This window comes from Anomalospiza imberbis, chromosome 13, assembly GCF_031753505.1.
Source record: "Anomalospiza imberbis isolate Cuckoo-Finch-1a 21T00152 chromosome 13, ASM3175350v1, whole genome shotgun sequence".
Classification (NCBI taxonomy): Eukaryota; Metazoa; Chordata; class Aves; order Passeriformes; family Viduidae; genus Anomalospiza; species Anomalospiza imberbis.
In genome coordinates, this window is record NC_089693.1 from 578,167 (window position 1) to 599,936 (window position 21,770).

Consider the following 21,770-nt stretch of genomic DNA (forward strand, 5'->3'; position numbering starts at 1 on the left):
GGGCTGCGCTGCCTGCCCGTCCGTCCGTCCGTCCGCCTGTCTGCCCGTCCGTCCGCGGCGAGTGCTGCCCGGCGCTGCCGCTGCTCCCGGGGAGCGCGGGCCGGGCCGGGAGCCGCGGGCAGGGCCGGGAGCCGCGGGCAGAGCCGGGAGCCGCGGGCCGGGCCGGGAGCCGCGGGCAGAGCCGGGAGCCGCGGGCCGGGCCGGGAGCCGCGGGCAGAGCCGGGAGCCGCGGGCCGGGCCGGGAGCCGCGGGCCGGGCCGGGAGCCGCGGGCAGAGCCGGGAGCCGCGGGCCGGGCCGGGAGCCGCGGGCCGGGCCGGGAGCCGCGGGCCGGGCCGGGAGCCGCGGGCAGAGCCGGGAGCCGCGGCTCGCGGGCTGGGCTGGGCCGGGCCGGGCCGGGCCGGGCCTCGCCTCGCTGCCGCGCCTCGCTGCCGCTCCCCGCTCGCCCCTGCCCCGCTCGCGCCCCGCGGTCCCCTCAGAGCTCGCCCTTCTCCCCTCACCTCCCGCTGCGGCGGCGCGGCCCCTCCGGTGTGCTGGCGCCGGGCCGGGCCGGGCCGGGCCGGGCCGGGCCGCGCCTCCTCCGCCGAGGCACCGCGGGCGCCGCCGCTCCCGCTCGCCGCCGCCGCGCCAGGCCCCGTTCCCTCCTTCCCGGCCTGCCCCGGCCCGGCCCCCTCCCCCGGCCGGGCGCGCCTGCGCGGCGGCCCCGCTGCCATCCGGGTCCCTCGGTGCGGTGCAGCGGGTCGGTAGGCGGGAAATGGCGACTGAGCGCTGAGCGCCGAGCGCCCGGAGCGCGGACCCTCCGCCGCCGCCCGCCCCCTCCGCCCGTCCGGCCGCCCGCCCGCCCGCCGCGCGGCCCCGCGGCGCCGCTCCCCGGCCCCCGCTCCCGCAGGTGAGTGACGCGGCGGACCCGCGCGGGTCCCAGCCCGGGATCAGGTGGGGGCGCGGGGTGGCCGCTCCGAGTGACCGGCGGGATGTCCCCTCGGGGCCCGCCCTCGGCGGGCCCGCCGCCCGCGGACGCGCCGCGTCCCCCCCGGCTCGCCCCCCGCGGCCGCCGCGGAGCCCCGGGCGAGCCCCGGCCGCAGCCCTGGCGGGCCGGCCCTGCCGCGGGGAGCGGCGGAGCGGTGTCACCCCGCCTGACACCCCCCGCCCGCCCCTCCAGGCCGAGGCCTGCGGCGGGTCCCGCCCGCCCGGCCCGTCCCGCGCCCCGGGGCCGGGCCGGAGCCGCAGCGCTGCGGGCGCATCGCGGGCCGTGCCCGCGCGGGTCCCGCGCAGGACGCGCCTGTTGCTGCCGGTGTTGTCGCCGCCGGGGCGGCAGCGCCGGACGCGCCTGTCAGCGGCCCCGGGGGCAGCGCGACGGGCTCGGCGGGGGCGGGCGCCCCGGCGGGTGCCGGGCTCCGCGCTGCCCGGGCAGGGCTCCCGGCGGCGGCTCCGGGGATGTCAGCGCGGCGGGGCGCGGGGGACACCAACTTTGTCGCCGTCACCGGTGGGGGCGGCGGCCGCGCTGGCCCCGCCGGCACCGGGCAGGACCCCCGCCGTCCGGGGCCGTTATTGGCATTCCCGGTCCCTGCTGGGAACGCGGCGGAAGGAATTAGCATGCTGCATACCACATTGATTATCTGCTCGCTCGGTGTTACTGGAGAGCACCGTACAAGCCTGTTGCTCAATTTTATGGTACTTAAGAGCGCTCGAGAGGACAGGTCTGGCTGTTTGTGTGAGGCTGTTTGGGTGAGCTCAAGCCTAGGTCTGTCCGGGGCACTTCTTTCTCTGCGGTGACAGTTGTGATGCTTTTTCTGGTCCCAAGCCTATTGTTTCTGGGAGGGATTTTCCATCGTCTTCCAGATGCTTATGGTGCACTTCTAAAAGTAATTCCGAGTTTGTCGTTATTGTCTTTGCCTTTGTTGACATGTTTGCACTGTTAGAGTAGCCCGTGAGGAGGATCTCTAAGTCTAACTATTACTCTGTTGCCGTGGGCAAGTGACAACCTCTTTTGCCGTTTCTCCATGAGTAAAATGGGGATAATAATACCTTGGAGAGTTGTTACAAGAAGTAGTTAATGTTTGTAGAGGACTTAAAAGACCTAAGTGTTATTAATTAAGCCCCATGACACATTAAGGTAAGAGTTAGCGAGCCAGGTTTGCACATGGATGAACTGAGGCAGGAAGAGATTATGATTTAGCCAGAGTAACGTCCTGGATCTGTGACAATAGCAGAAAACAAGTTGTAACTACTTCATGCTGTAGGCACAAGGGAGCCGTTCTGGATAACAGATAGGATTCCAAGATTACTTGCCCCTCCCTCACCCCCCCTCCCAATTTCAGGCTTTTCTACTTTAGGAGGTTCTGCCTGTGTGACTTCCAGTTGACTGGATAGCTCCAAGGACACTTACGGCTTGCCCACTTAAAAGTGTTTCAGCAGTTTTCATAACAAGATATATGTTCTAGGATGCAAGCCAAATCCCAAGTTAAATTCCATGAAACATTCTCCTCTTTTCCCCTGAAAACATCGTGTGGAACTTAGTTTTGATCCTGTTCCAGTCAGTGCAGTGTGCACTAAAGCTGACATTCCTGTTCCATCAAAGTTCTTTATTAAAGAAAAATTCCCCTGTCAGTCTGCCCTGGAGATTGAATGGGACAGTTGGGTCGTTTTTCTAAGGATGTGAACATTCCACATATGCTGGGGCCGTACATGCATTTCATAATTGAGAGGTGATTTTCCATCCCCAGCCTTGCACCGCGAGTGCTGGTAACTCCCTTCCAGGGTGGTGATTCCCCAGCACGAGCGTGTGACACTGTCAGAGGCTCAGTAGCATTAAGCAGTTAAAAAACCAGAAAAAGTTGTCAGAATTCTAAAGGAAACTGAGTCTTCACCTTCCCAAGTTTTTCCATACTGCATTGGCTTTTCTTTGATCTCTTGTAATGCCGTGAGGTTGACACCAACAGAAATCGTGTTTGCAGGAGACTTTGGGAATCACATATGCTCCTTTGACAGATTTCTATGCACATATTTCACTCCTGTGGAGGAAACTGTTCCACAGGTGTAAGGGGAAGAACAACTTGGGGCACTTGCACATTTTTGTAAAAACCATTCTGGAAGTCAGGCTGAACAATTTTGGCAAGAACTTGCAAGAAAAGCTTGAGCAGGGGGATTGCTCAAGAGGGAGTACTCCAGAGTTCCCTTCCTACCTCAGCCATTCTGGGAGTCTGTAAAAGCAGGATGCATGAAGTAGGGCTGGAATTTGACATAAAGTTCCTGTGTATTTCTAGACATGTGTGTGCTCTGAGAGGAGCTTGAGACTTCTTGCCCTTTTGGGACAGTGCCTTGGGGTTCCAGAGCACCATTGTGATCATTTCAGGATCACAGCTGGATAAGTAATCATACAACCCTAAAAGGGCCTTTTCCAGGTTATGGGTGTGCAGCTGTGCCCTGTCCAAGTTCTGCCCCATCCGTGTGCTCTAGCCTGGTCTCCCTGGGGAAGCCACTTCTGATGGGTGATGGGTTTTGGGCTTTGGTAACGTCGGTGCAGGAGCACTGAGATTATCCCAGATTTAAAGGCTGCCCCTCGCACACGCTCCCTCTGTGACTGCATCCTTATTCTGTAATTCCTCGGGAGCGTTCCTCTCCACAAGTGCCTTTCTCATTCATCGCTGACAGTAGATCAGATGTGGTGATCCTTACTCCTCAGAGCCCAGAAAGCAAAAGACCAAGTCTGAATGAAATCCCTTCATTTGCTGGCCCCTGAATTGCTGTCACCATCGCTTGTGCATTTTAAAGAGCAGATTGTTTTTTGTCTGTTGTATATGAAAAGTTCCTGGGGTTCTGCTCCCAGCTCTGGGGTTCCCAGCACAGGAGGGGACATGGACCTGTTGGAGGGAGTCCAGAGGAGACCACCAAGGTGATCAGGGGGATGGAGCAGCTCTGCTGTGGGGGAAGCCTGGCAGAATTGGGATTGGTCAGCCTGGAGAAGAGAGAGAACCTTCAGGGTGATGTCGCTGTGGCCTTCCAGGACCTGAAGGAGCCGGCAGGAAAGAGGGAGAGAGACTCTTTACAAGGGTCTGGAGTGACAGGACACAGGGAATGGCTTCCACTGCCAGAGGACAGGGTTAGATGGGATACTGGGAAGGAATTGTTCCCTGGAAGGGTGGGCAAGCCCTGGCACAGGGTGCCCAGAGCAGCTGTGGCTGCCCCTGGATCCCTGGCAGTGTCCCAGGCCAGGCTGGACACTGGGGCTGGGAGCACCTGGGACAGTGGAAGGTGTCCCTGTCCTGGCAGGGGATGGAACAGAATCAGCTTTAAGGTCCCTCCCAACCCAAACCATTCTACAGTTCTGCGATTTGATCTTTGTACATCCCAACTAAATCTTCAGAAAATGCAAATACGCACCACAAGTGCAGAGCTGATTAATCAAATCCGTGATGGGTTGTGATTTTCAGGGGGCACACTGTTCAAATGGAATCGTTGCTGGGATCCTGGGAGGGAAAAACAAGCTCTCAGCAGCTGGTTTAAGAGGAGCTCTCCCAGGCAGGATGTGGCAGTGCCAGCCCTTCCGAGGGCTCTGTCCCGGGGGAATTCCCTGGAGTGCCACTGAGCTGCAGTGAGGTGCAGCTCTTCCGATTGCTTCAGAGAAACTCACGTGCACCCGGGTGCTTGAAAGCCTATCTGACATGTTGTTTACATGTTGAGATGCCTAGATGGCCATTATTTAGTGTTTTAGAAAAATAAATATTTGACATTCACAGATGAAGACATTTTCAATAGCACTTGAAAAATTAAGTGGGAAATCATCCACATCTAAAGCAATCAGCTCAGGGGTTGGGTCGGAGCTTCCCAGTTGGCAATCCTAACTTTTTCTAAATAAATTATTTCCCAATCAGATCAGTTACAGTAATTACTTTGATTAAGGTGCTCTTAACTTCTTAAATGATAAGTTCTCTCATCATATCCTCTGATCCAAGGAAAACCCTTGTCAGGACAACAGGGAGTTGAGCATCAGCCTGCTGTGCGCTTCCACCTCTGCCAGCACTGCGGGATCCATGTGGGATCTGAGGAGATACAGCCTTTGCTGCCTCAGTTTCCCTATCTGATAGGTCAGTGTTTTGGTAATCCCAGGATCTGTGGCCAAGCCCAGGGGGAGGAAGTGTGCAGCTGCTGGTGGACAGGATTAGCCCAGCAGCACATTGATCTCTGCTCTATTGGGACATTGTAAATACAGCTCCCCATGGGGGAAGTTTTCAGAGTCCAGCCCCATCAGTCAGATTTCTGTGCATCCTGCTAAAAATAACCCTAAAGCCAACATTTAGGAAGTGCCTGTGCTGCATTAGATCCAGCAAGGATCCACTGCCCACCAAGTGATGCTTCTGCTGGAGTTACATAGGAAAGAGATGATGGAAATGCTGTTATCCCTAACAGTCCTAACCTGTCTGAATTCAGAATTTGTTTTTGTTGGCTGAGGAGTCTTGTTAGGATGCATGAAACATCTCTAGTTCTGTGTCCATAGTATTTAGTGTAGCAGTATAATTTTAAGTATAATACTGTCATGAAAATAAGTTTAACTGAAAGGATCTGTTAACTCCACAGCATCTGGGAAATAAGCTATGGATACTTACTTAAATATGGATACTTTCTTAAGGGAGCATAATTACAAAAATACGTCCTGCTAGTCATTGCTAATATTCCAGTTGTAAGCAGGAGAAAAGAATCTAGGGCTCTAAAGCATTTGGATTAGAACTCACCTGTAAATTAATTACCTTAGATGTATAAACAAGAGTGTTGTTAGCAGCAGAATAGGGCCAGGCAGCTGATGCTGCAGGGCTCATTAGCATCCTCAAAGCCTCACAGGGAAGGGAGGGATCCTGTCCTTATTTAGGCTGTGTTTGGGAATAGCTAATTTAAGTTAATAAAGTAGCAGGAACTCTGATCAAATCAGAGCAGTTGTTCTGAGCAGTTTGGCCTGTGCTGCACCAATTCAGTCTAAGTCATAACTCAGTTTACCCTAGGCCATTCTAACCCACGATTGCTTTGATTTACCCTGTGCTTTAGGAGGTGCTAATTAGTGGAAGGGAGGTAATTCAATCTAAGGCTGAGGCTGTACCACAAGGGCTTCCCTGGCCCCACAGCGGCAGCCTGGTTAGTGGGGAGCCCCACACGGGTTCCTTGGCTGCCCGTGCCCTCCGGGAGCCTCTCAGCCTGGCTGGCTGAGTGGGGAGAAGCAGCATTCCCCCTTCCCTTCCCTTCCCTCCCCGACAGCTGGGATTGCCGGGGAGGGCTGCTGGGTCAGAGCCAGCCTAGCACAGGTTTCCTTAGCCTAGGCAGAGCTCCGGGGTGCTCTGAGTCCTGAGGGGTGCAGTGCTGGGCAGAGCCCAACACAGTGTGTGTTTCTTAGCCTGGGATTGCACCCAGCAGCTGTAGCTCCCTCCAGCTTGCCCTTCTCTGGTTCACATCCAGGCACTGCTGTGTGTGGAGCGTGCACTGCTCCAGGAAGGAGGGGGTCCCCTGGCTCTGTCCCCCTAGGTCCCCCTAGGACCTGTCCTTCGTCCTTGCTTCATCCTCCAGTTCCCCTGCCAGAGGGTGTAAGACCCCCTGAGCCGCTCCTCTTTCCTCCCCATCCTGGGAGCTTCTGTATTTTGCCATGCCGGGGGAGCTCATTTAGGGGCAGGAGGCTTCATTTTGTACGGAACAGTGCTCTGGGCTGCTGGGTGACACCTGGTACCCAGTCCAGTCCATCCCATCCCCTGGCAGCAGGGGAGTCCTGCGGGTGAGGGCCGAGCTCCTGCTCCTGGCAGCGTGGGCTGTGGGATGTGCCCCAGCCCCAGCCGTGCGAGCAGCTGGGGAGCCATGGGCGACGCTCAGGAGCTCAGAGAGGGAACGGAGAGGAAGAGACAGCTCCTTGTGAGCTCTGTGGGCAGCACTTCTGGGCTGGGGCTTGCCAAAGCAAGGCGGAGTGTGACCTGAAGGTTTAAGGCTTGTTTTCAGAGGGGGAAAACAGCATGCAAAAAGTAAAGGAAGTGTTTAATAAATAGCAGGAATATTTACAGGAATGTTCAAGGTACTTGCAGGCATTGTGGATGTGGGATTTAACTACAGTATATTTGATTGAATTACCTACCTCAGTTTGTCTGACACCTTGAGCTCCTGTCAAGACCAAGCAGTTGTAGTTAAATCAATTTAAATACAGTGGGAAAAGCTTGTTTATTTTGCTTATCAGGCCAGAAATTATAAACATTGCAGGAGAAAATAAAGTTATTGTAATCTTGATGCTTTTATGTTCTTAAAGATTTGGAAGAAACTTTTGAGGACTTCACTGTAGCTAAAATAATATTCCTAAACAACTTTAATTACTGGGTTTAGAGTCCTTTACTTTTGTGTTGATTAGGGATTATGAAGCTCATTGGTACTTTTAAGAGAAAGGTCTTTGGGAGCTCGGTTGGAAAAATGGGCTGCAGAGATCCAGGTTCAGGTGAAGAGATGTCAGACTTAATTGTTAGGTGTAATTACCCTGTTGGACTTATTTGAAGATAATTCTCTTTTGATAGTAGATTGGTTTATTATATACCGAAAAGGCTTGATAATGTTCCATCTCAAAGATTAATATAGAAATATCCTTAGTCAATTAACATAGCAGGGTTCCAAACATGAAATAGTTTAAGGTTAGAAAATAAACATTTGTCTTTGGTGGTATGTGCTCTCCAAAGGGAAAAGCCATTTGGAGAGGGTTTCTCTGCTCCTCGTCACTCGATGGGTTTCTGTTCCCTGCTGGCTGGGGCTGAGGTGTGAGCAGGGTGTGTAGCTGCTCCTGTGCCATTTCCTGGCAACTCCAGAGGCTCCGTGCCTGCAGATGGCTCGTGTTTGTGGGAATTACGGCGTAAAGGCTTGTTCCTTCGACAGTTTGGTTTTGGTTGTGCACTGAAGTGACTGTGCTGAGAAATCCCCGCTGCTCTCTGACTCCCTCGGGGCATTGTGGGGTCCGTGGTGACCTGGGGATGGGGCTGGTGGTGACACCTGGGCCTGGGAGGGGGCTGGTGGTGACACCTGGACTGGGGATGGGGCTGGTGGTGAAACCTGGACTGGGGATGGGGCTGGTGGTGGCACCTGGACTGGGGATGGGGCTGGTGGTGACCCCAGCCCTGGGCACGGGGCTGGTGGTGACCCCAGCCCTGGGATGGGGCTGGTGGTGACACCTGGACTGGGGATGGGGCTGGTGGTGACCCCAGCCCTGGGATGGGGCTGGTGGTGACACCTGGACTGGGGATGGGGCTGGTGGTGACCCCAGCCCTGGGATGGGGCTGGTGGTGACACCTGGGCCTGGGATGGGGCTGGTGGTGACACCTGGACTGGGGATGGGGCTGGTGGTGACCCCAGCCCTGGGAGGGGGCTGGTGGTGACCCCAGACCTGGGGATGGGGCTGGTGGTGACCCCAGCCCTGGGGATGGGGCTGGTGGTGACACCTGGACTGGGGATGGGGCTGGTGGTGAAACCTGGACTGGGGATGGGGCTGGTGGTGGCACCTGGACTGGGGATGGGGCTGGTGGTGACCCCAGCCCTGGGCACGGGGCTGGTGGTGACCCCAGCCCTGGGATGGGGCTGGTGGTGACACCTGGACTGGGGATGGGGCTGGTGGTGACCCCAGCCCTGGGATGGGGCTGGTGGTGACACCTGGACTGGGGATGGGGCTGGTGGTGACCCCAGCCCTGGGATGGGGCTGGTGGTGACACCTGGGCCTGGGATGGGGCTGGTGGTGACACCTGGACTGGGGATGGGGCTGGTGGTGACCCCAGCCCTGGGAGGGGGCTGGTGGTGACCCCAGACCTGGGGATGGGGCTGGTGGTGACACCTGGGCCTGGGATGGGGCTGGTGGTGACCCCAGCCCTGGGATGGGGCTGGTGGTGGCACCTGGACTGGGGATGGGGCTGGTGGTGACACCTGGGCCTGGGATGGGGCTGGTGGTGACACCTGGACTGGGGATGGGGCTGGTGGTGACCCCAGCCCTGGGATGGGGCTGGTGGTGACCCCAGACCTGGGGATGGGGCTGGTGGTGACACCTGGACTGGGGATGGGGCTGGTGGTGACACCTGGACTGGGGATGGGGCTGGTGGTGACACCTGGACTGGGGATGGGGCTGGTAGTGACCCCAGCCCTGGGAGGGGGCTGGTGGTGACCCCAGACCTGGGGATGGGGCTGGTGGTGACCCCAGCCCTGGGATGGGGCTGGTGGTGACACCTGGACTGGGGATGGGGCTGGTGGTGACACCTGGACTGGGGATGGGGCTGGTGGTGACACCTGGGCCTGGGATGGGGCTGGTGGTGACACCTGGACTGGGGATGGGGCTGGTGGTGACCCCAGCCCTGGGAGGGGGCTGGTGGTGACACCTGGGCCTGGGATGGGGCTGGTGGTGACACCTGGGCCTGGGATGGGGCTGGTGGTGACCCCCAGCCCTGGGGATGGGGCTGGTGGTGGCACCTGGACTGGGGATGGGGCTGGTGGTGACACCTGGGCCTGGGATGGGGCTGGTGGTGGCACCTGGACTGGGGATGGGGCTGGTGGTGACCCCAGCCCTGGGCACGGGGCTGGTGGTGACACCCGTGGGATGTCCTCTGTGGTTCTGGGTTTGACCTCGGGCTGGCACACCCTGCACTGGGCCCCACTGGCAGCAGGGCACTGGGAGGGGGCCAGAGGAGGTTTTCCCAAACTTCACAGGGCACAGGTCTCTGCCCCAGCCCCCCGGCCCCAGGAGCAGGCAGAGGATGCCACAGCGCTGCTGAGTGATGTGTTAAAGCCCTGGGGAAAGCAGGGGGGAGCCACGGCAGCCAGGGAAGGGACAAACCACGGTGGAGAAGAGGGCTCAGAGCCCCAGTCAGCACCCAGAGGATGGAGGCAAAGCCCTGAGAATGTGTGCAGCTTGCTGTGTGTCAGAACGGGGTTTCCAGGTGGTGCTGAGCTCTGCTCCCTCCCTGTGGCTGCACGCACACGCCTCCCCTGCTCCTGCACTGGCCTCTGCAGGGGATGCTTGTTTAAACTCAGCTGGGCAGGCTTTGCTCGCCCTCTGTGCTCAGAGAGAATTCAACAACACTCATTTCTGTTTTAGAACATGCATGATACCAAAAGGATGAAGCCAGGAATTTTTTCCCTACTTTAATGTGCCAGTTTTTAAATATTCCAGAGGTGGACAAAGCAAGGAAGCAAGGTGGAATGTGCCTGTGTGTAAGGGCTGAGCCATGGCCATCTTTTGCTAACTTGGCATGCTTGAAGGGTCTGTCTTACCTACAGAGGTCTGAATTTTCAGAAACCTTGTAGGAACTGAGTATATTTAAAATTTCTGTTCCTCTGTGACATTGGGTTGATGCTGGTCCATGGGCCCTGCATTTCCCAGGGAGGACTGACAGACACACAGACAGCTGCAATTGGATCAGCCTCATTTTCTCTAGGAAAAGCTGATCAGTGTTTCTGTGGGGAAGGACAGAGCCCATCAAAGAGTGCAGTGAGCAAATGAAGTCCATGCTGTAGGTGTCCTTTCCTGTGCCAGCAGTTACCTGTTCTATTCCCGTGTGGAAACGCTCTAGCCTGAAGACATGGCTTGCTGGAGGGTCAGGACAAAGCAGCTGCGGGGCTGTGGGGCTGGAAGGGATGAAGGGAAAGGAGGAATGGGGGTTAGAAAGCATTCCTTTCACCTCCAGGAAAACGTTTCTACTCTGCCAGTTTTGCTGAGTTGTTTCTTCAGCACTGCTGGTGAGAAGTGATGTGTGCTCTGTCATGTACCACATGGCACAGAGGTGGCAGCTAGCTTTTTTCAAGTATTTCTTTGGTATTTAAGGTAACGTGCGTGAAATTTGTTATTTAAGTTAACTCAGGTTTCCTCAGTGTCTGGAAAATTTTCCCAAATTCCAGTGTAGCTGCTTTTTATTGTGATAAATTAACCACTTGGGTGGCTTTGGAACGTGGCTTGGTGCTTTCTTCATCATAGGGATTTCTGATGGAGAGGCCAGGCTCACTCCTGATACTGGGGAATGACTGGAAACAAATCCAAGAAGTGTGTAAGCTCCAGGTGATACCAGCACTTCTTGTTCCTGCTGATTTCTCTGGTTTAGGATCCCTCAGGACAGGTTGGAGCTGTGTGTGGAGATGGGGGCGCTGAGCCACGCAGATTCCCTGTGCAGCACACGGGTCTGTGGTGCAGGTGCAGAACCCCCCTTTTCCCCGCTCCAAGAGCCCCTCAGCCAGAGACTTCCCAAAGCAAGGCACGAGCCAAACACCATCTCCTCACTCGGCAGAGCAATCCCGGCGTGTGCAGAGCCAAATCTGCCACTTCACAGCCAGGAAGTTCTTACTTCATTACACCTTGTGCACTTCAGAGTGACAGAGATGCATTAGACCAAGCTGGAGGTGATTGTCTTGTGAAGGAAATCAGTGAAATTCAGGGTGAAACCGACTGGAAACATTTCAGTGTGGATGCAGGGCAGTTTTACCCTAAAAGTTTCTGTTGTCATTGGTAGCTTGTGCTTATTATACTTTGTATTATTGGAATATTGAGCAGAAACTTTCAATAACTTTCCATTGAGTAGTCAACAAGGCTTGTTGTTGTTGTTTGTTTGGTTTTTTTTCTTGTGTGTTTTTCACCCAAAATAAAACAGGGAGTAAAAAAGAGAGAAATGTGCTTACCACAAAAGAGAATGAAAATAAAATGTATAAAACAGCTTCATTGTGACAGAACCAGACAGGTCCCTGAAATTAATTTCAGGCAAGTTTTTGAGACTGGATAAGTTTCAAGTTCATCATGTCTCAATATTATGTTTTAAGGGTAAAAACATAGTATCACTCACAAGTGAGTACAGCTGTTAAACCTTTAGAACTTATTTTCATGTCAGTTTTAACTCAGGTACATGCACAAATTAATCTCAGATTTGCAATTTTTAAGAATGAAGTTTTCCATGCAGGAAAGAAGCCAGGATGGGCTATGAAAGAGTCAGGATTTCAGCATGTATTCATGAGGGAAAATGATTCGTTTAAACTTTGTCTGGACACTGAGTAATATGAATCCTGACTGTGCTGGAATTTTCCCCATTTTAACAACACAGTTGGTTGATTTTTTATTTTAAATCGGGGAAGCCAGGTGCAAGGAGAGCATGGAAGCAGCCCCGTGCAAAGGGGAGAGCAGAGTTTAACCTCTTGGGAAAGGTTCTGAAGGGATACAGTGTACCAAGGAAGGTGTTTGCCAGTGCAATGAGAATCATATTATCATTTAAAGAGTCTTTATCCTGCAATAAAAATAGTCTGCTATTTTTGAGGCCAAAGGAGCAGCCAGAACCCTTATCTGTCCCTTTAGAAGATAGCAACCTGACAAGGTCCTGTGGGATACGTGATTGTGGCTGTGATCCCCCGGGAGGATTCAGGTGGAGTGGAGCAGGATTAGGTTTTCTGAAGTTCAGCAAAAGGCAGCTCTGCTGCTGTGCAGACCGTGCAGAAATGCCTGGATTCTCCTCACAAACACAAGAGTTACTCCACGGCTTCCATAGTCCAACACAGACTTCCTCGAGCTTATTGATCTGCTCGTTTCTGTTGTTTTTTAATGAAAAAGATAAGTGGTGTGGGTGAGCTGAACAATTAGCACAAGTAACTCCTCGGGATTGTTTTGTGCTCAGACCACATCCCGGAAGGTCTGTTCAGGAAGCGTTCGCAACCTGGCCGTGCCACGGCTTGTACCAGGGACTTGACTTCCATAAATAGGCTCCCTGTGTGCCTGGCAGTGTGGATTAAATGTCCAGAGAGCCTGAGGACAGCTGGTCCCTCCCAGAATCCCAACAGGAGCAGTGCTGCTTCTGTGGAATCTGCTCCTGCTCGTCTGAAACTCCAGCACTGCAAACTTTCCTCTCCCAGCTCTCAGGAGCCCCGCAAGATCTGGAGTGACTCATGTGGAATTGTCATCTTGGCAGCACCAGAGGTTGGAAATGGGCTCTTCTTTCTGCAGCAGGCTTTGGGGTTCTGCTCTGAGGTTTGCTGTCCCGTGCTTACCCCAGTTCTCCAAGTTTCCTCCTTGCTTAGTGTGACACAAACTGGAAAGCCTGAATTAATTACCAGCGTGTACCCTCAGTGCAAAGAGAAAAATATCTTGGCTGGGAGGGAATAAACTTTCAGTTCCAAATGCATTTGGTATAATCAAAACAAAGCCTCACTAGCAAAGCAATGGCAAAACAGAAATATGAAGGCTAGAGCAGAAAAATAAAGGAACAGAAGATCTATTTTCTCTTGAGGCCAATTGTAAAATGCTGCCATCCTTCTTTAGCAAAATCATCCTAAGGATGGGTTTGTTTTAGGGGCAATACTCTAACTTTGGGAGAGTAGAAGTGAGCACAAGGTCCTGAGGGATCTGGGTTCGAACAGGGCAACTGAAGAGCAAGGATTTCAAGCAAGATTTTGTTTCAGATGGAAATTATTTGGTGCCTTGGAAGGTGGGGAGGAGCAGAAAACGGGCTTTCAGTGAAACAGGGAGAATTTAGAGGTGCCTTTGATAGTTGTAATTCCTTGCTGTTGTTTTGATGGAACTTGTGGTTGCTTTATACATTTATCCAGATTTCATAACCCAGCACCAACATCTGAATAGTACGTATTGGGTGATTTGATATTTTAATCAATCAGTGCCTTTTTATTTTGCTTTCACCTGCCCCAGACAAGCATCACTTCCAGACTGCTTTGAGTCAGGCTTTCCTGGTTTATTGCTCTCTCACTTCTGCAGTGGCAGAAAAACACGCCTAAAGATTGGAGAAGAGTGACAAGGAGAGCAGTACATTGGAAAATTTGAAATACATCTGCTGGAGCATCATGAAATGGCTGTAATTTTCTAGGGAAGGAGAATAAGTTAGTTAAAAAAGGCCAGGAGTCATTGAAGGGGAAGAGTCTCAACATCCTGAACTGACAAAGAGTATTTCTTTGAAGGGCTTTGGGGCCTGTCTGGGTGAAGGTTTACCTGCCCATCCTTGCCTTGGCTTTGGGGGCACACCGTGGCTCGGCCCAGGCTGCTGTGTCCCCGCAGCCCTGCCCGCCCGTCCCTCCTTCCCGTGGGGCTCAGGGCTGTCCCCAGCTCGGGCTCTGGCTTTCCTGAAAGCATCCCAGCACCGTGGGGATGGATCCCAGCCAGCTCTGGAGCACACCTCCTCCTTGGGCTGTTTCTCACCCTGAAATCTGGGTCACATCGCAGCCTTGAAACGTGCTGACAAAACACCTCTGGCGTGACTTGTCTGAAAGGAAACTGAGCAAAATGTCTGCTCCTGGTTCCTGTGGGTCTGCCTGGCGATCCAGCAATGACTGAAAGAGGCACGCACATCTCAGCAGGGAGGTGAGTGTCAGCTGGGCTGACAGGGACACCGACCCTGCCGCTCCCTCCGTCTCAAAGCCCCCGTTGTCACAGCTGTGAAATGTGGGGACAGGTCACAGCTTTGTGCACTTGGTCACGTCTCCATCTCTGTTTACACCACGTGTTGATGCTCAAAATTTTTAAATTGTTAAAAAATGTACTGTCTTGGCTTTGCGTAAAAAAGGTTTCAAGAAAAACCCCAGATAAATAAATAGGAGTTTTTCACCTCCTGAGTCGCTGTCACCAAAGTCACACTCCGGACATGTTCAAGTTGCCTGAATGCTCTGGAGCTGCTGTGGTGTGGAGGCTTGGGACAGACTGATTTCTGTGGTGGCAGTTCAGTGTTATTCCTGAGCGCCAAATTGAATGGAGAAATTGTTCATCACCAGAGTTTTGAATTTTCTTGTCACTTATCTCTTCCTATTGTTCTTCACCATTGTTCTTTTACCATCTTCAACCTTTTCCTGTATCAGAAAGCCCTAAACCCTGTAATTAAATGTGCCTCACCTAATTTTCCTTTTAATAGTTTGGGGAAAAGTAGAGAAAACAGCGGTGTCATATGTGGTGGGAAATAAACCATCCCTAAGTGCAGATTCCATGGAGGTGTGCTCTCAGTGTGAAATATGAGTCATTCACAGGAATTTCTTTCCTGTAAGTACACTGTGCCTGGGCCATGGAATAACAGCAGTATTCTCAAGGTAGGGAGCTTGACACTTGGTGTGTGTGGACTCAGGAAAATGGAATTTATTGCAGCCATAACTCCTTTAGCTGATGCTTTTTAAGAGCTCCTACATTTTATTTTCCTGTCCCACAAATTATTGAGTGGATATTCCTTTTAGTCCTTCTTTGCCATGTAGTTCTCTCTTGAAGAACAAGGTTTTCCCCTTTTTTTCCCCCACTCTTCTGGGTTCACTGTAAGTGTAGAAGTAACTGAAGAGAGAGCTGGTTTTCCTGAGCCAGACTCCCTGGCACAGTGGAGGTGGCAGTGCCAGCCCGGGCTCGGGTCCCCCCGTCAGGGGTGGCACGTGCTGGGGAAATCCAAATCCTGCAGGTCTGAGGAAGGAAATTCTCCTACATGTTTAGACTTGATTATTTTGACGGCGTTAAGTTTTGTAGCCTGGTTCAGGAAAGAACCACGACTGTAATTCAATAAAAACTCTCCCGCCAGCTGGATCCAGGGCTAGGAAAGCAAACTCCTGTCTCTGAGAGGATTGTAGGTACCTGTTGCTAAGTCCATTAGAGATATTTATAACCCCAGGCTTGATACCCAGCATGTGCAGCGAGCCAAAGGAGTCCCTGGCAGGGCTGCACTGAGGAGCTGAGCGTTTCCCTGCTGCATAGATGTGTACTCACCACTGACAAGTATTTGACTGGTTCATCTTTTGTCTGATACTTGTTTCGGTTCTAGAAAAATCAGGCAACTTATACTGTAGCAAATTTGAAGTAATATTTTAATTTCCACCTTGGAATTTCACTAGTGTCTGTCTCCTTTCCATGTTTTGCAGTTTTAATTCCTTTTTACACGCATTTGTTCCATGTGGTCAATACAGCAGCGTGGGCACAGGCCCAGGGCAGTGCCCGTCCCCTGAGGTGGCACTGCTGGCACACCTCCAGTGCTGGGACAGCTCTGAGCCCCTCCCAAAAAGAGAGACCTGGAGGGGCTGGAGCGTGTCCAGGGAAGGGAACGGAGCTGGGGAAGGGGCTGGAGCCCCAGGAGAGGCTGGGGCAGCTGGGAAGGGGCTCAGCCTGGAGAAAAGGAGGCTCAGGGGGCCCTTGTGGCTCTGCACAGCTCCTGCCAGGAGGGCACAGCCGGGGGGCTCGGGCTGGGGACAGGGAACAGGGAACAGGGACAGGAGGAGAGGGAACGGCCCCAGGCTGGGCCGGGGCAGGCTCAGCTTGGACATAAGGAAAATTCCATCATGGCAAGGGCTGTCCAGCCGTGGCACAGCTGCCCAGGCAGTGCTGGGGACCCTGTTGCTGGAGAGATTTACCAGCGCTGTGGCCCCTGGGGACAGCCCTGTGGCCTTGCAGTGCTGGGGACAGTTGGACTGAGCTGAGCACTGATGGAAGTGCTGAGCACGGACCCGTGGAAAATGACACCCGTGTTTGCTGGCAGGTGCAGCGAATATTCCACGTAGCAATTCTGTGTCACATCACGTTTCACCCTCAGCAATACCCACAGAGCACTTTCCTTGCTAAGCCTGACAGCACTTTCAGTACCTGGGTCATTCCTCGTTAGCTGCAGCACCTTTGTGTGAGACTGAGATTTACCTGGGAACAAACACGGCTGTGTAACAGGTTTTCAAAAGCATTATCAGTATTTCCCTGTCTGTGACTCATCCCAGTGCCACCATTGCCTTTTCCTGAGCAACATACCTGTTGTGACATTCCTTAACTGTTGCAGATTGTTTATTCTGTCTGCAGCAATCATATCCACACTAAATGGACGCCAGAAAGGCAACTTCGGTGTTAAATGCTGTATTTATTCTGTCTATGCAGCAATCAGATCTACACTAAACGGACTCCAGAAAGGCAGGCAATGATTCCTGTAGTGATAAGCATACAATTTCTTTAAAAACCTGGTTTTCGTCATGATTTCAGCTAGGAAAGGCAAATTACTTTATTTCCAATATTTCTGTGTATTACACCTCAGATGGATTTCTTGCTACTTCATTTTCTGCTCCTGATCCATCATAAGCATGATTTTAAGCACAAGGAGTCCCCTTCAAAGCGGCCCAGCTCCAGGCAGCTGCAGAGGGCACGTCCCCAGCCCAGAGAACAGTGACACTGAAGCTCGGTGTGACAATACCAGCAGCCCACTTGGAGGCTGGAGATAGATGGGATGCAATCCCTGGAATGGCCTTTTCTCTGCTTTAATGAATACTGCCCTTGCATGAGTGTTCCCAAGGTCTGGTGTGACTCCCAGGCTCAGCTGCACTGAAGCTCAGTTCGGGTTCCTGTGCAGAGCTGCTCTGTCCTCACCCACTCTGAGTGCACAGGCTCATGCTTCCTTCTCGACAGGAATTTAGATTCATGCCTCATCTCAAGTTTAATGTGGAGACTTGCAGTGAGGTACTTTGAGGAGCAGAGAGAGGAAAGAACTTCCCGGGTCATGGACTGGGGTGATTTGGGGCTGGAGACAACAGGCACCCTACAATCAATGCTTTCATCAGGGCAGGTGACACCCTGCTGGTTGACAAGGTGTGATTGTCCTCAGGTTGGACTGGATGACCTGAGAGGTGCTTTCCACCCTAGATAGCTCTGTCATTCTGAGCAGGTCAGGGTTTCCTGCCTGCCCCAGCTGGAGCGTGGTGCCAGGCTCAGCGGTGTGCTGGGTGCTGAACCAGGGCCGTGCCAGGCTCAGCGGTGTGCTGGGTGCTGAACCAGGGCCGTGCCAGGCTCAGCGGTGTGCTGGGTGCTGAACCAGGGCTGTGCCAGGCTCAGCGGTGTGCTGGGTGCTGAACCAGGGCCGTGCCAGGCTCAGTGATGTGCTGGGTGCTGAACCAGGGCCGTGCCAGGCTCAGCGGTGTGCTGGGTGCTGAACCAGGGCTGTGCCAGGCTCAGCGGTGTGCTGGGTGCTGAACCAGGGCTGTGCCAGGCTCAGCGGTGTGCTGGGTGCTGAACCAGGGCTGTGCCAGGCTCAGCGGTGTGCTGGGTGCTGAACCAGGGCTGTGCCAGGCTCAGCGGTGTGCTGGGTGCTGAACCAGGGCCGTGCCAGGCTCAGTGGTGTGCTGGGTGCTGAACCAGGGCCGTGCCAGGCTCAGTGATGTGCTGGGTGCTGAACCAGGGCCGTGCCAGGCTCAGTGGTGTGCTGGGTGCTGTACCCCTGGGTGTGCTGGCTGCTGTATCTGTGGATGTGCTGGGTGCTGTACCCCTGGCTGTGTTGGGTGCTGAACCCCTGGATGTGCTGGGTGCTGGGTGCTGTACCCCTGGGTGTGCTGGCTGCTGTATCTGTGGATGTGCTGGGTGCTGTACCCCTGGCTGTGTTGGGTGCTGTACCCCCGGGTGTGCTGGGTGCTGGGTGCTGTACCCCCGGGTGTGCTGGGTGCTGGGTGCTGTACCCCTGGGTGTGCTGGGTGCTGTACTCCCAGGTGTGTTGGGTGCTGAACCCCTGGGTGTGCTGGGTGCTGGGTGCTGTACCCCTGGGTGTGCTGGGTGCTGTATCTGTGGATGTGCTGGGTGCTGTACCCCTGGGTGTGTTGGGTGCTGTACCCCCGGGTGTGCTGGGTGCTGGCTGCTGTACCCACGGCCAGATCCCATGGTTTGTTCCCCTGGCAGCGTGGTGCTGTCCCTGAGCACACAGCTCTGTGCTGGAGCGCGCCGGGAGCGCCACCAGCCTCACGTCGCTCTTCACACTGGGGAGCTGCAGCTTTATCACCTCTCCGCAGTGAGAGATTCCTGCTTTTTCCCTTTGTAGCTTCCCATGTGGTACCCATGAAGATGAGGCTGAGGACACGGAAAGCTTCCCAGCAGTCCAACCAGCTCCACACGCAGCGGGCGCTGCGGGCCAAGCGGAAACACTCGGAGGTGGAGGAGCCCTTACCTGGCGGCGGGGGAAAGCCACCCAAAAATGAGACAGGCCTCTTGTCTTCGATCAAAAAGTTCATTAAAGGAAGCACACCCAAGGTACGCCGCCTGCAGGCCCCTGCTCTGCTTTCAAGTGGGTCATAATCCGCTCAAGTTTGATTGAAAACCAGTTCTGTTAAGAATTAATTGTGTGGTGGAAGCAAAACGTAAAGAGTTGGAAGGCAACAAGTGCCTGTGAGTCGTGTCAGGTAAAGCAGACTTTGAAACCTTCAGGAGTCAATTGTAGGTGTATTTAACATTCCAATAAATCACAGGCTTTATTGCCTGGTGTTTCTTTGTGAAAATGCCAAATTCAGTACATTCTTAATTTCTATTTTAAGGATCCCTTGGATCCAGATTCAAGGAATTACCAGTACTAACAACTCAGAAAAGCCAGTCTGTAAGCATTAATTTCTTGACTATTTCTGGCAATTTTATTCAAAATTGTTTAGGAGTCATTTAATCAATGGATGGTCAAACCTCACAAATCCAAGTGCCATGGAATTGATGCAGCTGCTCAGGGATTCCTGCAGTGAGCACTTCCCTGCTTGGAGCATCACATCCAGATCTTGGTGGGGAAAACCATGAAATCTCATGTCTTGGTGCAGCTAGACAGCTGAGCTTTACTGATCTGCACATGTGAACACGTGTTGTATGTGCTGTGTGGACATTTGAGGGTAAAAAATAGATATACACAAACACACACATATATATTAAAAATATTTAAAAATATATATATATCTATATAAACTTTGATAGGCTGAATGTAACCTTGCAATTACTTCAAAAACTGGCTTTTTTTCTCTAGATGGAGGCCAGTTAAAAACCCCACATCATGCATCCCAGCGGTTCAGATACTGCCATTATGTAACTGCAGATTGGAAAGAAGAGTATCCAGGAAGTCAGAACTAATTTACAATGTATCCCAGATCAGCTCTGTGATAAATAAAAGTCTGATAAAATTTCAACATTTTATCGACCTGTCGTAGGTGTTTTGGGGGAAAAGGGTAAGAAACCTGCCATAAACATGTGCCTGCACATACAGCCATGCACAGAAGATGTGCAAAACTGTTTGATTCTGTCTCATTCCCATGAGTGCTGCAGTCACTTATCCCAGGTAAGGAGACTCCTTGGATTTTTCACAGCTCAGTTTTGCCCTGTACTGATATGGATTGTCGCATTGGATATTGTTGGGCAGTTCACCTCCCGTGTATTTAGCAGGCAGAGAAATCAAGTTCCAGGTAATTTCAGTTGCTTTGTCTCTGCATTTCCCAGCCTCTGCAGCACTGGAATATTTATAGATTGGCTGTAAAGACCATTCTTCTACCACAGCAGCTCCATGTAGAGTTTTCATTCCCCATACTTTGACTTAGTTTAAGCTGATGTAAAATCCCAGCTGGCCAGACACCTGTTGCAGGTTCTGCACCTGGACGTGGAGCAGTAAAGGGATCTTTGGTGAGCTTTCTCCAGGAGATGACACTCTCCGCTCTGTTCCCTGGAAAAAGGTGCTGCTCAGCACGTTTGTTTTTCCCCTCTTTTCTGTTTTAAGGAAGAAAGAGAAAATCCCCCCAAGAGGAGTCGGATTGAGCGGGATATCGATAACAACTTGATCACCTCCACCCCCCAGACAGGGGAGAAGCCCAACAAACAGCTCTCGCGCGTGCGGCGGAAAAGTCAGCTGAACGGAGGTTGGTAAATGCCCCTTTGCACTGCAGGGCTGGGGAGCTCTGCCCTCTCCCAGCCCTGCACTCCTCCCGGGCTGTGCTGCAGCAGGAGAGGTTGCCGGGCTCTGCCTGGCTTCAGGGCTGGTCACAGCAAAGCAGGATTTCCAGGGGTGTGAGCAACACTTCCATCCCCCCCAGGCACTTCCACTGTGTCTCTGTGAGAACAGTTTGGATCAGCAGCAGCTGCTTTGGAACTGATTTAATTTTTTTTTTTTTAATTATTATTCTGAAAATCCCATTATAATTTGATTTAGCTCTTCTCCCGTTTTCTCACAAATAAAAGGGAAACATGACCTCCCAACTCCTGACATCTGTGGAAGTAAGCAGGTGTCCTTAGATGCTGAGAGCACTTGTCAGCCAGAGGCAGGTTTCTGTCAGAGTTGTGAGATGGGGATTTCAGTTGTGGTGTGAGGGATCACCCTTGTTATGTGTCAGCTCTGGAACGTGGGTGTTCATTTAATTCTGTCCCTTGTTATCTGTGATAACAGCTGACGATCCTTTCCCTTGCGAGCTGTGCCTCTGTGTGTGTGTGGAGAGCAGCAAACCTTGGGCTCTGGGGCAGCTGGAGGCTCAGCCGGGGAGCTGTGACCCTTTCTCGTGCCTCCCTCTAGTGGAGTCCTGGCACTGGCAGCTCCGGGGCTGCCTCCACCACATCACTGCCAGGATTTACACCTCTGCTGTTTGTGTCAGCAAGGGCTGCTGCCCCATCTGTAGAAGCTTCTGAGGGGGCTGAGAATGGACATTTTGGGTTTCTGCTGTAGAAAGTTGCAGACTCTCATGGACCCAGCTGAGCTATGAACAAGAGTACACCCCTGGAGAAAAAATGCTGACCATAATGGAACAGAGGCACCTGAAGCCCGGCTGGGTGGTGTTAAAACTCCTATTTTTTCTTTTCCAGAAGCTGGAAGTTATGAGATGACGAACCAACACGTAAAGCAAAATGGAAAATTGGAAGATAACCCCACCACAGGCAGTCCCCCACGAACAACGTTACTGGGAACCATATTTTCTCCTGTTTTCAATTTTTTTTCACCAGCAAATAAAAATGGTGAGTATTATTCAAAAAGCAAATAGCTTAAAGCTGAGAGTGAAAATAAATTTTTGTTTGAAATAGCTGCTTTGAGTGATGGTACACTTTTCGTGC

At 53.1% G+C, this 21,770-nt stretch overlaps 1 protein-coding gene across 2 annotated transcripts in view; it reads left to right on the top strand.

The window, feature by feature from the left end:
* Positions 1-709: 709 nt before the first annotated feature.
* CTDSPL2 (CTD small phosphatase like 2) overlaps positions 710-21,770 on the top strand; it is a 31,433-nt gene continuing 10,372 nt past the window's right edge. The window contains exons 1-4 of one of the 2 annotated variants that reach the window (XM_068203458.1): positions 710-887; positions 18,754-18,962; positions 20,452-20,590; positions 21,525-21,674. In XM_068203458.1, the coding sequence (XP_068059559.1) occupies positions 18,771-18,962; positions 20,452-20,590; positions 21,525-21,674 (481 nt within the window). In that variant the 5' untranslated portion in view covers positions 710-887; positions 18,754-18,770. The remainder of the gene's footprint in view (positions 888-18,753; positions 18,963-20,451; positions 20,591-21,524; positions 21,675-21,770) is intronic. The other variant, XM_068203457.1, reaches the window with a different exon arrangement.